Source organism: Typopeltis vanoorti, chromosome 10, assembly GCF_054136105.1.
Source record: "Typopeltis vanoorti isolate ZY-2024b chromosome 10, IOZ_Tvanoo_1.0, whole genome shotgun sequence".
NCBI lineage: Eukaryota > Metazoa > Arthropoda > Arachnida > Uropygi > Thelyphonidae > Typopeltis > Typopeltis vanoorti.
The window spans coordinates 24,654,590-24,671,234 of record NC_143558.1 but is presented as its reverse complement, the minus strand read 5'-3'; the positions used below and the strand labels follow the sequence as shown (position 1 = coordinate 24,671,234).

The 16,645-nt window shown below is 34.0% G+C and overlaps 1 protein-coding gene across 1 annotated transcript in view; it reads left to right on the top strand.

Annotated features, from left to right (window-relative positions):
• Nucleotides 1–13,472, top strand: part of Gnpat (dihydroxyacetone phosphate acyltransferase) — a 172,028-nt gene extending 158,556 nt beyond the window's left edge. Inside the window, exon 14 of the mRNA XM_090399390.1 lies at nt 13,393–13,472. Within this exon, the coding sequence (XP_090255516.1) occupies nt 13,393–13,427 (35 nt within the window). The 3' untranslated portion in view covers nt 13,428–13,472. The remainder of the gene's footprint in view (nt 1–13,392) is intronic.
• Nucleotides 13,473–16,645: the final 3,173 nt, after the last annotated feature.

Below are 16,645 nucleotides of genomic sequence, written 5' to 3'. Positions count from 1 at the left end.
AAACTTCCACTAGCCAAAGTAGTATAAAGCAACGGGTAGTGAGGGAATAGTAGCCAAACTCGTAGAAAATTATCTACGGAAATACATAAACTAAATTTAATATGGAGAAAAAAAGATATACCGTCAGTGAATGGAAAGAATCAGTTTTGCCACCATACAAAAAAAAGGGGGAACCAAAATCAATTTTAAAATTAGAGGGATATTGTTCCTGTCCTTTGGGAGTATTAAATGAATTGGGACTACCTCCTATGATAATTCAATCAAAATTTGCAACAATGAACAGCCAAAACATATTAGCTAACAATTAGGAAACCTTTTTCTACTAAAGAATAGAAAAAAGGAGATGCCCTTTCATTCATCCATTTAGAAAAGTGCATTATCTGTTACATTTTCTATAATACAGGTGCTTAAGGGTCAAAGCTGTATAACTGAGAGGAGACCTCCACATTTCCTTTAAAGGAATGCGGAGAACTGACCAGGGCTTCTGAACTAATATCCAATCCTCACCTTCTGGTGATGCATCCTGTTGGGTATCTACCTGGATACTGAACGAACGAGGATGGGCTGCCAATTTGGGATTTAGCCAACTAAATTTGTATTCTTATTGGCTTAAACCAATATACAAATGATGGTACAACATGACAAAATTTCATGCCGGCTGGGGTGTTGCCCAGTTAAACGAGGCCACCGTTGTTTTCATCAGGGAACCAGGGCAAACAGCAAAAAGTCAGCTACTGGAACAAATCTGAGAGCACAACCCAACTCAACATCACCAGAGTTAAAGATCGGTACTGTCAATATAAGAAGCCTGAATGACAAAGAAATGGAGCTAGCTGAGGAATTAGATAAAGTACCAGATCGAGATAATAGGAGTGACTGAAACAAAAAAGACAAAAACTGGTGATCTATCTGAGCAATAAGTACAAGTTGCTATATTCAAGCAATGACAATAATGGAAAAGGAGTAGCCATAGTATTCAACACAAAATGCAAGGCTGATCTTCTTGAATGGCAGGCAGTCTCAAGTAGAGTGATGTGGGCAAATATCAGAATGGGGAATTGGACAATGAGACTTATTTCTGCCTATGGTCCCACAGAAGGTTCTACTAAGGTAGAAGTGGAGGAATTTTTTGATGCTTTAGAGAAAGCAACTGACACAATGAAAAAGGAAAAGTTGGTCCTTGTTGGGGATCTAAATAGAGTAGGAAATGATTGTCAGACATGTGAAAATATTTTGGAAAAATTTGGAGAAAAGAACAAAGCTAATAATAATGGCAAATACTTAGATTTCTGCTCAGGACATGGGCTGGTTATTGCTAACACCATGTTCCAACATAAAAATGTGCACAAATTCACATGGAGAGAAGAGGCAAGGAATAAGAAAAGTCTCATTGACCATGTTATTGTTGATAATGATGTTTTTCGACTGGTGCAGGACACCAGAGTGTACAGAGGATTTGAAATTGGAAGTGATCACTATTTAGTCTTGAGCAGGATAAAATTAAATTGCATATTGAAAAGAATAATATGTAAGAAAGTTTTAAAGCGAATAAAAGTTGAGCAGCTCTCAGATGTGAACTGTAGACAAAAATACACAAAGTTTATTGAAGAAAAAATGGAAGAGTTTGAGAACAGGAACCAAACCTTAGAGAAAAAACTGATTGATTCAGCCAAAGAGGCATGGTGACGCTGTCTGCAAGGATAGAAAAATCAGAACTCCATGGACACAGAAAGTTAAAGAGGCAGTGAAGAAAAAGAAAAAAGCATATCAAAAGTTCCTGGCAAATAAGTCAGCTTGTGCTCTTAGAGAACATAGAAAAAAATGCAAGAAAACGAAACACTGTAAACTAACTAAACAAAAGCCATGGGAGGACTTTGGCAAGAACATAGAAAATAAATATCAAGAAGGTGGTAAGATATTCTGCAGGTTGTTGAAGAAGCTTAAAAATGGAGGAAAGAGTGCTGTAAAAAGGAATTAGAGATGATAAAGGTGACATGAAAACAGAAGAAAAATATATGCTTGAAGTATGGAGTAATTACTTCAAAACATTGCTAAATGAAACAAGCAGTGATAGCACAGTGTTTAAAAACACTCAACTAGCATACAGGCAGGAATACATATCCATACTTGAAGTAGAAAAAGCCATCAAAGGCTTAAAATGTGGAAAGGCAATAGGAGTAGACGATATTCAACCAGACATGCTGAGGTATGGTGGTATAAAAGTCTTACAGTGGGTGCACTGTATAGTTCAGAAAGCCTGGACAGAGGGACAAATTCCTGACGGAGTAAAGCTCTGATAGTACCCATATATAAAAAAGGAAATAAAACAATGTGAGAATTACATTTCTCTACTGAGTGTTCCTGGCAAGATTCCTGGCCGGTATACTTGAGAAACGGGTGAGAAGAATTGTGAAGAACAAGCTGGATTTAGGTCAAACAGAGGTTGTCAAGATCAGATGTTCACTTTACGACAAATGGTTGAGAAAGCATGGGAATATAACAAAGATCTGTATTTAAGTTTTGTCGATCTGGAAAAGGCATATGACATGGTGCCAAGAGAAAAGCTATTCAATGTGCTACAGTTATATGGTGTAAATAAGGCATTATATCAAGCAATTCGTCTTTGAGTTGTAAATCAGGAGTTACATTGAAGGAAGTATAGGAAGATGGTTTAATGTTAAATCTGGTGCAAGACAAGGATGTACATTATCCCCTCTGTTATTCATTATCTATATGGATCACATTATACATCGAAGGACGATGTTATACTTCTAAATAAATCCGCTACAAGTTTGCAAGATTCCCTGACTAAATTGAATAACTGTTGTAATAGATATGGTATGAAGGTCAGCAATAAAAAGACAATGAAAATAGGTAGAATCGTTGAAAATGCCAACTGTGTTGTGAACGGAGAACCTGTGGAACAAGTAAAACATTTCATCTATTTAGGCATGATTTTTACTGAAGATGGAAAGTTAAATATGGAAATAGATAACAGAATCAACAAAGCTGGCATAGGGTACAAAGTCAATTGAATAAATTCATATGGAATAAGAGAAATTATTCAGAACACTAAAGTAGCTGTATACAAGACAGTGTTCAAACCAGTTTTAATTTATGGATCTGAGAGCTGGGTCAGAAGTAAAACACTTGACTAAGGCTAGAGACTGCAGATATGAGAGTCCTGAGAAAGATTGCAGGGGTTAATAGATGGCATCATATTAAAAACAATGTCAAGTTCTTTCCTAATATCCTTGTCAGCATCCAGGAATGCATTAGCAGAGCTAATCTCAGGTGGTATGGTCACTTAAACAGAATGGGCGAGGAAAGATTAGCAAAACAAGTGTTCTCTGCCAGGTTGGCAGCAAAACGATCTAGAGGAAGACCAAGAAATAGGTAGATTGATACGGTACAAAGTGCCTTAGACTATAGAAATATAAAATCTGATAATATTGGAGTCTTGACGAGTAACAGACTGATTTGGAGGAAAATTGTAGATAGGAAGTTAGTAATGATGTAAATTTTTCATGTAGTACTATCATATCCTGTACATCCCTTGCAGTACAAATCAGGAATTTGATTATGATAGTAATATTAGGATATGTAGATAATTTTTTTTTTTTTTTTATATGCTGGAGCCATTAGAATATTGAGAAGATACATTTCTGCCAAGAAACTTGAATTTGTAATCAATCAGATTAAAAGTATGTAGAAACAAACAACCAAGGAAGAAATGACCAGTATACCATCAATAATATGAAATTCAAAAATAACACTTCAAAACATCTCAGAAGATTGACTACTCATCATAATAAAATTAGTACAGAAATACAGGTATAACTATGTTACCACGTATATACATATATCAAAATCGCATTAATCAAATATAATAATCAATGGTAAAAATTACAATTCATCCATGATCGATTAATGTATTAATAATATGTTTTATATGGTACTCTTTAGGATAAAAAATGAATGTTTATTAAATGCCTCTACCATAGATAGCAACACTATCAGCAAGATTCTTTTTCTAAGTTGGTACATCTGTCATAACCATCCATGTGAAATTGCAAGTCATGCTATCAAGTAGTTTTTAAACAGTTGTCTGAAACAAGAGTGTCCTCTGTATCCCTAGAAATGGATAAAATTGAAAATTTGGCATTAAAAAGTTTTAATGCCAAAAGAAATTCATTCAAAATTTATAAAAGTTTATTGGCACTCTTCTCCTTTGTTTGACAATTAAGAAATGGACTGCAGAGTTGAAACGTAACCATACCAGCCTTGAAAATCATCCACGTGAAGGACATCCAAAAAGTGTAACACCACCAGAAATTATTGATCAAGTGCGCGATATTGGATGACCGGTGAGTCAAAATGCATGAAATTGCTGAGACTATAGGCATTTCAAAAGAATGTGTAGGATATATTTTGCATGAAGAATTGCAAATGAAAAAGCTTTGTGTAAGATAGGTGCCGTGCTTGTTCACAGCAGATCAAAAATGCACTTGCATGAAAATCTCTGAATAGTGCTTGGAGCATTTTAACAGGAAAAAAAACATTTTGTGCATCAATTTATTACTATGGATGAACTTGGATTCACCATTACACACCAGAATCAAAACAGTGGACAGAAGCCGGTTGTTCAGCACCAAAGAAGACAAAGTCTGTTCCATCAGCAGGAAAGGTTATGGCATCAGTATTTTGGGATGCTAAAAGCATTTTTTTTTATTAATTATCTTGAAAAGGGTAAAAGAATAACCAGGGAATATTATTCCGATCTTTTAACCAGACTAGACGAAAAAATTTCGGAGAAAAGACCCGGTTTGCAGTTGGAAAAAAATCATCTTTCATCAGTACCTGCCCCCAAAGGTAAAGTTTTGGAAATAAGAAAATTAAGAGATCTGCACTATGAATTGTTGGAATATCCACCCTATTCCTCAGATTTGGCTCCCTCTGACTTCTATCTCTTCCCAAAACTAAAACTCTTTCTCATTGGTCAGCGCATGCAGCTGTAGAGGGGTATTTTGCAGATCTTACTGACAACTACTACAGGGACGAGACAATGGTGCTGGATTATCACTGGAATAAATGTATTAGTCTTAAGGGCAATTATGTTGAAATTATAAATTCGTTTTTTCATTGTTAGGCCAAGAGCCTTTCAGACCACCCTTGTATCTACATTAGTTAACTTTTTTTGATAAAAATTGCAGTAAGAGTTGTTTGAACAGGTTTTAATTTTTTTTATCAGCATAAATTCTATGATAAGTAAAATGATTTTAGACCTCAGTAAACAAGCATTCTTCAATTAACATCTGGAACCATATCAATTACTTGCTGTTTAAGTGATTCTAAACTGAAATATTCAATCCAGTTCTTAGATTCTTATCTCCTTTAGAACCTCATCTTCACATTCCATTTGTTCTTTATCTTCATATGCACATTGTTGTTCAATTTCGAGATCACTGTCACCGAAATCTTGAATTTGAATCCAATAATTCTTTAACATCTGCATCAGCACCATCAAAAACCAAGGTCTTCAACAATTGCAACGTTTCTTTTAAGTGTAAGTCATTAGTGCATTCTGTCAAAAGGTTTTTCCAGACAGCTCTTGCACAGTTAGAAGACACTTGCTCCCATGAGTCATGAATATTTTCAATTGTGTTTAATGTTAAAATATTTCGAAAATTCTTGGAGCATAATTGCATTTTCTCCTGTTTTCTACTGCCTTTGAGAATGTCTTTTCAAGAAAATAGGCTTTGACAGTTGCAATGATGCCCACATTCATGGGTTGTAGCAAAGTCATATTTGGTGAGGAAAAAAAAGAAATTTCACATTCTTACATTGAGAATTTGATGAAAAAATTTATAAAGAACATAATTTGTAAATACAGCAGAACAACTGGAACTTGTAATGCACCCACTCTTAAGCTTAATGGGAGGAATGACGTCATCATGCTCACGACTTTCTCTTGGCCAGGAAATTAAAAGCTAATTAAAACACTTGCCACATATATAAAGGATTAGCTCAATTTAATTTGCTGTGTTAATCAAATCCAACGTTAAGCAAGGGATACCTGTACAAGCTAGAATACGTGACTTCATATCTTATTTTGCTACATCACTTATCTTCCAAAATTCTCTCCAAGTTAAAATAGAAATATACAAGAATCATTAGATCTATTTTGTAGAAACATAATGAACTAAGATACAAAAGCTTTCCTAATTCTCTGAAAATAAAATCCTTAGAGAAGTCTTTGGACCAGCAAGAGATAACAGGTTGAATGGAGAGGATAATGAACTATACAGGGTGAGTAGTGAATGGCTAAACAATCATTCAGGATGAGGTTTGGTGGAAAGCAAACAGAAGATAACATCCAAAAAGATTTTGCTGAGATGGAAATTCTAGACTGGATGAGTGCAAGTAGGTAGGTGCACAGGGACCAGGACAAAGGGGCCTTGAAATGGGATATCAAAAATATAATCAGTATAAAATTTTCAAATTTTACCACTAGGGGCCGATTCTATAACGCTTTTGGTTAGTTAAAAATTAACCGACCAATAAGAAATAACTATATTAAATATAGGAATTATATAGGTAATGATTTTCTTATTGGTGCAGTAAAATTTTAACTTTATAACATTACAGAATTTCTACTTATCATTCCCCCCCCCAAAAAAAGGGGGGGAAGAAAATAAAATCTTGCATAAGACCCATGAAAAGAAAAAGCAGTTATAGCACTGCTTACAGCAAAGAATCTTAGAAGTCAAGGCTACCAAAGGTGCATGACAAGGCGCCAAGAGATAAAGCTCTTCAACATGCAACAGTTATCTGAGATTAAACTGAATATTATGTAGAGCAGGAGTGGCCAACCTTTTATAGTTCATGTGTCAATTCTTTCATTTTTTAGTTAAGATATGCCATACAAACTTATACCACTTTTCAGCCCTTTTAAAATATGGTAATATGGATATATTTAACAGTTATGCATAAAATGATTTTTTATATATATATGTATGGTAATATACACACTTTTAGCACTTTTAAATAAAAGGATTACTTATAAAGACAATAAGCATTTTGAGACTTTTGAAATTGCTTTGCTTTTGCTAAGCTTGTAATATTTCGAGTTAAATCAGTTACAGAAAGCAAACAGTTTTTCAAATTTGAATCAGTGAGTCACGACTGTAGTTTGTTCTTAATCATTTTCATTGATGAAAATGCTTGTTTGCATCTGTATGTAGTTCCAAAATGACAGATATAACTCTGAGCAAATTTTCTCAGTTCTGGAAAATGTTCACAGGGCAACGATCGCCAGAAATTAATTATATCAGAAGAATCTGGGAGTGATGGAAGTTCGTTAAATTTCATTTTCGATAAAGAATTGATTTTGAGATTAATAAGTTCCATTTTTATGTTACTATGCATCATCAAGATTTTTTGTTCAATAAGTGAAAAAGGATTTATAAATGCAAGTATGCAGCCTTCTTCTTCGGCAAAATCGCTAAAACGACTGTTAAAGGACTCGTGCAATAATCTGAGTTTCTCAGTATATTCTGTAAAGTTGACATTATCTTCAACAGATTCACTGTGTTCTTTTAAACGTGGAAATTTACTTAAATCCCCATTTTCTAACTGGGAGATGAACAGTTTTAATTTCATTTTGAATGCACTGATGTCATTTACTAAACTAGGAAACAATTTGTTCTTGCCCTGCAGTTTCAAATTTAGTTCATTGAGGTGGCTGGTAACATCAATTAAAAATGCTAAATCAAATAGCCATTTCTCATCACACAACAGGGCTTTATCCTCATGCAACTCATCCTTCTCTTTCAGAAAATTACGAACACTTTCTTTCAGCTTCCAAAATCTACTGAGAACTTGTCCTTTAGAAAGCCAGCACACCTCACAATGAAGGATGAGATCACCATATTCCATATCTAGCAGTTCACAATATTCTCTGAATTCTCTTCTGATTAACCCTCTTGCTCTAATTTTATTCACACACTTTACAACTAGTATCATAACATGCTTCCAATTTAGAGTTTTTCCACACAGAGATTCTTTATGTATAATAGATACTTCAGTAGAGAACGACCTAAAAACCTTTCAAGTAAAGTTAAAGTCCTAGAAACTCTACCTACAATTGGCGGTACTCCATTAGTGCAAACACTGATGAGCTTATTAGAAACTAGTTGATTTTCTAGACATGACTTTACTTTGTCAAATATGTCTGACTTTCTGTTTTTTCTATGAAGTGACTCAAGACCAATAAGTTCTTCGAAGATGTTAAAATTACCATCAATTTCTCTTATAAAAATGCTTAATTGGGCTACATCACATGTGTCAGTGGATTCATCTAAGGCTAAAGAAAAGAAAGAACAAGCATGAACATGGTCTTTCAATTGCCCAGTAACATCGTGAGAAAGTTCTTCGATGCCTTTTGTAATTGTTTGCTTAGAGGAATTTGGTTTACTTTTCTTCCAACATTCTTATCACCAAGACATTTTGCAAATTTTTCAAGACAGGGCTTAACTTCCTCTCCATCAGAGAAATGTTGGTTAAAAAACACAAGCACAAAGGCAATTTCATAAGACGCCTCCAGCATTGCCACACTTTAACAACTTCGTTTCACAAATATATTTTGTCTCTTATATTTCTTCCTTTTTCTTAACCACATATTCTTTCCGCAACTCAGACCCAGGAACTAACTTCAGTTTTTCTTCTAATTCAGCTTGATGTTTTCTATAGCGTCTGTTAACATCATGTCTTCTATTATCTGAGAGAGTGCTTTCACAAACAATGCACAATGGTTTTCTTGAAGGACCTGCAATAAATAAGAACATTTATTGTTCTTATTTATTGCAGTCTTGCATTTATTGAAGAAAAGCAGAAGGTGCTTGCTATCACCTTCTGCTTTTCTTCTGCTCATTTTCGTTTGCAAAGTAATGGGTAACTGACTGTAAAAAAAAAAATTATTTCAAAAAGTAAAGCTTATTAAATAATTTATTTAAATTATTTTATCGTTTTAAACATTATGAACATTCAAAAATAGTTCTACAAATTTAAAATAAGATTATTGGTTTCATGAAATCCTAATACAGTTCTACAAGTTTAAAAATCATTTTTTTTTTCATAGAGAGTCTCTCTCTCATAATATATTATGTCCAATGAAATATGAGATCGCTTCCTGCCATAAAACAGTCGATCAGCTGGCAATCACACACACAACCCAAACATCCTTATTACGAAAGCTTTGCTGATGATAAGTTAAATTTTAGGAATAAACCTACCATATACGTAAATATAAAAAGGAAAGATATTGTATAAAAAAAACAAAAACACACCGAATAATTGCAGTTTTCAGTAATCAGCAAATTAGGGGAACGGGCAAGAACTTGACATACACGTTCAAAATGAAAAAAATTGATTTTTAAATTTACAGAACTATATTAAGCCTTCATAAAAACAGAAATCTTATCTTAAAGAACTGTTAATAAAAACATAAGTTTGAAAACACAGAAATGTTCACTCACATAGAATCAGAAGTTCATCGATCATTATGACACGAAAGTCACCTGTAACCTGATCGAGTAACTGGTGACTCATGTCAGCATTTGCCAGTGCCTGTTGCTTTAAGATCAAACAAGTATAATAAGTGCGCACTCTGGAATTCAGTGCTAGGTTAATTTTGTGTTATATATATAAATTGTATACAAAATTTTTTTAAATTTTTCTCTGGGGCTCAGTGCACCACTTCTAATCATGCAATGTGCCATAGGTTGGCCACCGCTGATGTAGAGCAATACAATAGCGTCCATGTAAGTTAGCATTTAAGAATGGACTATTTGCACTCTTATTCATATTTTTTTTAACATATCAGGCCAACACACAAAACTATAGCATAGCAGTGCCGAGGAAGCAATCTTCATGCTTAGTAGTAGTATTGTCAAAATGAAACAATTGTTTATATCCTACTGTATCAATTTGCAAAGAGTTGCTTTGTCCATCTTTATGAATATAAGAATTCTCTTACTCACTTTAAATGAAATTTAGTTCACGTGGTCAAGCCATCTTAATTTTGGTCGAGTTGGACCATTTCTAATGGTCAAATTACTGATTCAAAATTGTTGTTACAGGTGACATATTAACCAAAAGACTAGTTCTAGATTCTCCTGCTATGATAGAGATATCAGTATACAAGAATGGTATTGCAAAAATGCACCTTTTTATGAGTGACCATTTCCATACTTATATCTATACCAATCATTGTGCTCATACAAAATTTTGGAAGCTGAAAATTATGTATATTCAGATTACATTTTGCAGAAGAGACTGCTGTTAATGCCTGCAAAATACAAAATAACTGCTACCATATCTTAGGAAGTACCATTTTCCTTCCCCCCTTCTTTTAAGAAGCAATCCTGTTAATAATACTTGCATAAGAAATGTCGTCAAACTCCTGCAATGTTGGGGAAGGAGATTGGTTTATTTGGATCTACAACTGAAGCATCTCAGGTTTTAAGACCAGTGTTATTATGTCTGTTAATTGTGTGTGTGTTCTAATGGGTGGTTTGCCTGCTTTGGGATTAAAGTTAGCCTAATGAAAATGCAGCCTCCCACTCTGTCAAGGTCCAGTTGAATCTCTCAAAGTATACACTAAAAGTTGTGGGAAAGATAGTTTTTTCAAAATGATAAGATAATTTTATTACTGGTGTTGAGAAGGAACAGGTTACAAGACCATACATGTCAAGAGTACAGTTGTGTCTGATGTAGCCTTTGGAATGCAAAGCAACTGACAGCTTTCATCACTATTTATAGAAATATCAAATTAATGACAAAACATGACATTGCTTAAATGTTATCATTTGTAATGAGGGAGAGAATTTAGATTAGTCTTTAACTGACAATGTAATATAGGATAATGGCCAAATTTTTTATTTACTCTGCCTTAGATAATTTAGGCAGAATAAATATATAATTTAGAAAGTTGCCTTCCACCCAGAAAAAAACTCAAAATAATACTGCAAGTATTATTTTAAATTAAGAGATAAATGAAACTCACTGGACAAATTGATTTTTTTTTTTTGGTATTTTCTAGCTAATGCAAGCATTAAATGTTAGTGCATGTATTATATTTTCTCCAGACTGTTTCAAATCAAATGAAACTGCAGTCAACTAATCTAGCAATAAACAATTATGGAATTGAGATCCTTGTTTTAATTCCATAATTGTTTATTAATCCAAGATGCTTCAAGTAGCAAGGATTTGTTCCATTGTATTCTTCCCTTTAGGAATCATTGGTTTCCTCAGTAATATAGTTATTCCATGACAATCTTCAAGAATACTGAAGAAAGTGCAATTCTCATATATTTTATTACCTTTTGTGGTAGTGCGTGTGCTGCACAGGGGTTTATGACAGCTACCAGTCTCACTGAATTTCTCATTAAGTGGAATGAATGTTTCCAAGGTCTTTAACTGAAAGTGTTAAGTTTCAAAGGTGAAAATGGTTTCCCTCCAAGAAAGCTATAATCCCCCTCCCCTCACACACACTAACAGACATGCCCCACCAAACATGAAAAACTGAGAATGGAGATAAGATTAGCAATAATTAGGTTTAGAAAATGCAAATTACTTTTAATGTCATTTGGCCTAATATATAAATGAACATGCACAAGTGAAGAATGACAGGACATTTCCCTTCAATTAGAAAAGACCCCAAGTTAGATTTTCATCTTGAGTGGAATCTTAGTAGACTTTTTGAATTGAAGGTAAGTTAACTGGTCTCATACAAAAGGTAGCAAGTTTGCTCTAGGAAACTCTTATTCATCTTGTATATATATACATACAGACAAAATTGGCTGAAGAACGCAAACTGGGAGACAAGAATACTCCAGGTTCACAAGATGGTGGATAGTGACATTAACCCTGAGTTGAATACTAAAAAGGTACAAGTTTACAACTACTTGTAAATGGGATTCATGTAAAAAAAAAATACAGGGAGAGGCCATCTACACTAGTAATACAGGAATAATTCTCTCTTGCTTGGGATACCTTGAGCATGAAATCCAATTCATCACCAAATAAATTGGGTAGGGGTGGTGGTGTTACTCATCAGTGATGAGTTGTCTACTCTCAGACTAAAGAATTGAAAAGAAAACACACTGACTTTAAGACTATGGTATGAAGTGGAAACAGAACAGATGTTGCTAGAGGTAGGAAATGTTTAGGCACATTAGTTTTACAACTGTAAAGCAAGTGATCATTATAGGAGATTTTAGTTGCAACAATATAGATTGGGCAAGAACTGAATTTCATAAATTCTTAAGGGATAAATGTCTTAGACAAGATATAGTGTAGAGAACAACAATCAAAAGTTTTTGGTCCTAGCATCAGAAGAACTGATTGTAACAGATGTCATCCCTGCCTCTGGCTGGCAAGTAACCATGTGGTCTGACTTGGACAATGAACAGATATGCAGAAGCATCAAGAACAAAGGATAATTAGAAATCTCAAAAATCAGTTTGGAGCAGTTCCACAGACAGAAGAACTGAAAGGAAAAGATCAGCAGATGAGATCTAATTAGAAGCAGCAGTGGCAAATTGCATACATCAAGTGAATAAGTGGATAACCAATGAAAAACAGGTAATGCTGATGAAAATTAAATTATGGGGGAAAATATAAAAGTGATGTAGACAGTTACGTGACTAATAAAAGACTAGTGCCAGGAAGGTGACTAGCATAATGAGGAGGGGTGGCTCGTGCATAAGCACTGTGGAACTGCAGCATCCCCAATTTTTCTCTATACATAAATATATTTATTAATTTATTTATATTTGCTTGTAATATTTAATTTTATCATCAACAATCCTATACAATTCTCTTATTTTGTACAAAAAATAAAAATCCATCTTGTAGAACTTAGGAGGGCGAAGGATGCCAGCAGCACTGTGTTTACCACAGTGCCATATTGCTACGTGCGCAAGCATATGCATGTCATAGTGAGATGCGAGCTATTAGCTTAATGTGGCACTGTCCATCGCGCTGTTCCACTGTTGTTTATATGCAGTTTGCATAATTGTAGAGTGTTCGTAGTGCTTATCGTGTTTACTTCATCTCTTTAAATATTTGGACATTACAATTGAAGACAAATTTTAATTTGTCTTCAATTGTAATGTCCTATAACAAATGTTAGTTTTTATTTTAAAAAATTAGGATTATGATAATAGATTTTATTTTTAATTTTGAATTATACTAAACTGTATAATTTTATCGATAATAAACGATATTTTTTCATGTTTAATTTTTTTTTTTAATTTTTACCATAATTTTGATATTTTATCCAAACATGTATATAGTGTACTTACAGTGTGTATATTTTGAAATTTGCAGCATCCCCACGATTTCAAGCCATGAGTTGCCACTGATAAGAAAGATAAAACTAATGAGAAGTGACTAGTACTATATACGAGTTGCACACTTTTTTTTCCCTTTCATTCTTAGTGATTATTACCTGCTGTGGTGGGATATAAATTGTTACAAAGAAATTCTGCAATAAATATCTTTATCAGGTCTAAATTACAGTGCTATCACCTCAGTGAAAGCAAAAGGAGTGCTCAGTACATCAGGGAATGCACAAATGAAATATATTCTCTACCCTTTACCTGTAATATGATGGCAGATAAACTTAGTAGAATGATAATGGTTAGAAGCATAAAAATGAATTTTTATGTGGAATTTATTTTCCTCAGTTGTTTATCAACTTGGAATAAGAACGCAAACATTTAAATAAGTAATTTTGAAAAATGAACTGATCAAGCATAGTTATTAACAGGTATAATATTTCTTCTCAGAAATAAGTTAAACTGAAGAACTGATAATTTGAAATAAATTTGTTGCTAAATTTTACAATTTAATCTTGTTACTTGAATTAATTCATTAACAATTAATAGCTCTATTATTAACTTGTTTTAAGCTGTTTAAAGAAAATATTTAATGGAGGGAGATTACACTATATATATTTATATATATAGCACTTGACAAGAATCTTTACATAATTCGAAATGAATTTGGATCGTCATTTTGTTTCATTATCTACTGAACTTGAAGCTGATGAAAGAGTAACAGATACATTTGGCACCACATACTGGCCACAGCCTGGACATTGGTGTGTTGGGGTTCTTTTGTAGCATTTGTTACATTTCTAAAAGAAAATAAAAAATTGTAAGAGGGGAACATTTTAACAAATAAATACAATTATATGTATACAAATATTTGTGGAGATTAGCATCTTCCACCATAATACATTCTTATACAAAATTAATGAACTGAGAAATAATTAGAATTAAACAGTATAGAGAACTATTAAGAATTCCAGGATGAGGAAAAGCTAGAATTCCCAGAAAAGTCTGACTTTTGATAGAAAAAGTAAAGCAGTCCCTATGTTTATATTTACAGAGATCAAACCCGTTATCTCAGGTTTGATCTGTTTCTCATCAGTAGTACTTTTGTATGAGAAACAAGGCTACTCATTACTCCTCTTACAATCCCCCCCTCCAGGTATATCTGGGGGGGATTTTTGATATGATTTTTGAAGACCTGGATTCAATTTCCCCTGAGTGAAATGAGGAACCTTTATCTGGTCTCTTTTGACTAAGAGTTGGCCAGTCTCATATGGAGGTAGGGGTTTTTTTGTCCCCCAGAACAGGACAACTGACTCATGAACACATGCATCTACAGACATAGGACACACTGGGAGGCATAGGGCTAACCACCTTATCCTCGATACGGTAGCGGTTAAATGTAGAAAATTCGTCAACACTGCAAGATAAGAGGTGAGAATGAATAAGAGTAAGAAGGAAATAAATTTTTTCCATCTTGTGTGTGAGCTGCTAGAAATTTTTACATGTGAATGATGTCCATGTTGCTGTTATCTCAGGTTTGAACTGAGGACAGCTATTTGTGATGTATTTATTAACATCACAGGACTTCCCCTCCCTTGAACACAAAGCACAGAAGCTCATCATAGGATAGTTTCACTTCAAGGCCCATACAACCGAGAATCGGCTGAGGATGACGAGTGTTCACTCATCATCCTCACGCAAAATATTCTATACATTCACAATATGCAAGAAACCTACATGGTTGTGCAACTTCCAGGAGATGTCCCTTTTCCTTGCTCCCCCTTTGGAAAATTTAATAATAAATAATTATTAAATAGATGACTTATCTAAGTCATAAATTACACTTTTATTTACACCAACCTTCGTAGGTTAGATTTTTTTAATCTGTCTTCACAGCTAACATTCCAAAATTCTAGTATTATCTTTATTTGCCTTTAATATCTAAAGTTTGCTCAACCTTTTGAAAGGACTATCTACATACAGTATTCACAAATATCTGCATATTCGTTTCACTTTGCAGTCAGGTCATAGTATCGTTACAATAAAGAACAGTAATATCCCTGGAAGGAGGAAGACCAAAAGCTATGAAGAAAAGAGGCTTAGAGATTGAGAATCAGATCATTGGGAAGCTACTGATTAATGGAAATGAAAAGCATAGAAAGCAAATAACATCCCTTTCTTTTAGTGTTACATGATGATCAGCATTCATTTTAGAAATTATGGACTTTTCAACTGTGTTATAAATTTATAACAACATGGTTGTAAAGTCCATAATTTCTAAAACAAATAATATCCCGGCTACTGAGTCCTTGCTAAACCCATTTGTTACTATCTTCTTTATATAAACTCTTAAGTAACTTATGCAGCAACCTGTAAAACTTCAGCAACAGTACAGAACACTATATACATTTCTCTCATCTACTCTTGAAACTATTAAAATGTGACCAGATCACTAAAAAAAACTGTCCATTAATCTATGCTGGACTCACTGAAAAAACCCTACATCTATTCCTATATATGAGCCCTCACCTCATGCAACTGATCTTTCCGAAATAATTAACACCAAAGGAATGCATCAGCTGAAATGGCAATATTGAGTTCAGAGCTCAATACTGCCATTTCAAGATAGGCTTTATAAAACAGTACTATTTTACCTTGTTTCCACTCTCTCAACACTCAAACCAGTTTAAAGTTATTCACAATTAGGGCAGTTCCTTCACCCATTCTCTTAAAATACATAATAAATTTAGTTTAATCCTTTATCAAAGTAAGCAAACAAAGTTTGCACCTGAAGTATCTTCAGGACTGAGGCAACTTTTAAAAGGTAGACCAAGCTCTCAGCAGTCCTTGTCTCAGTATCTCCCATAATGCAAAGCACATCTCCTTGCAGAGATGTATAATGCTATGCATTAAAGGAAGGGCCACTACCCAGACCAGTTTCGACCTTTATTGATGTCTCATCAGTGGGAGCCAGACCCATAAGTGGTGATACTAAGGCAGAAGGCAATGGAGAGGTTATATTTACCTATATGAGTTGCCAAAAGGTGTACCACCTTATTATTAAATACTCTGGATTTAGAGAAAGATGTTGAAGTTTTTTGTTTTTTCCCACTTGGTTAGACTATAATAAATTTAGTTTAATCCTTTATCCAAGTGTAAGCAAACAAAGTTTGCGCCTGAAGTATCTTCAGGACTGAGGCAACTCATGGTAAAGGTAGACCAAGCACTCTTCACTCCTTGTC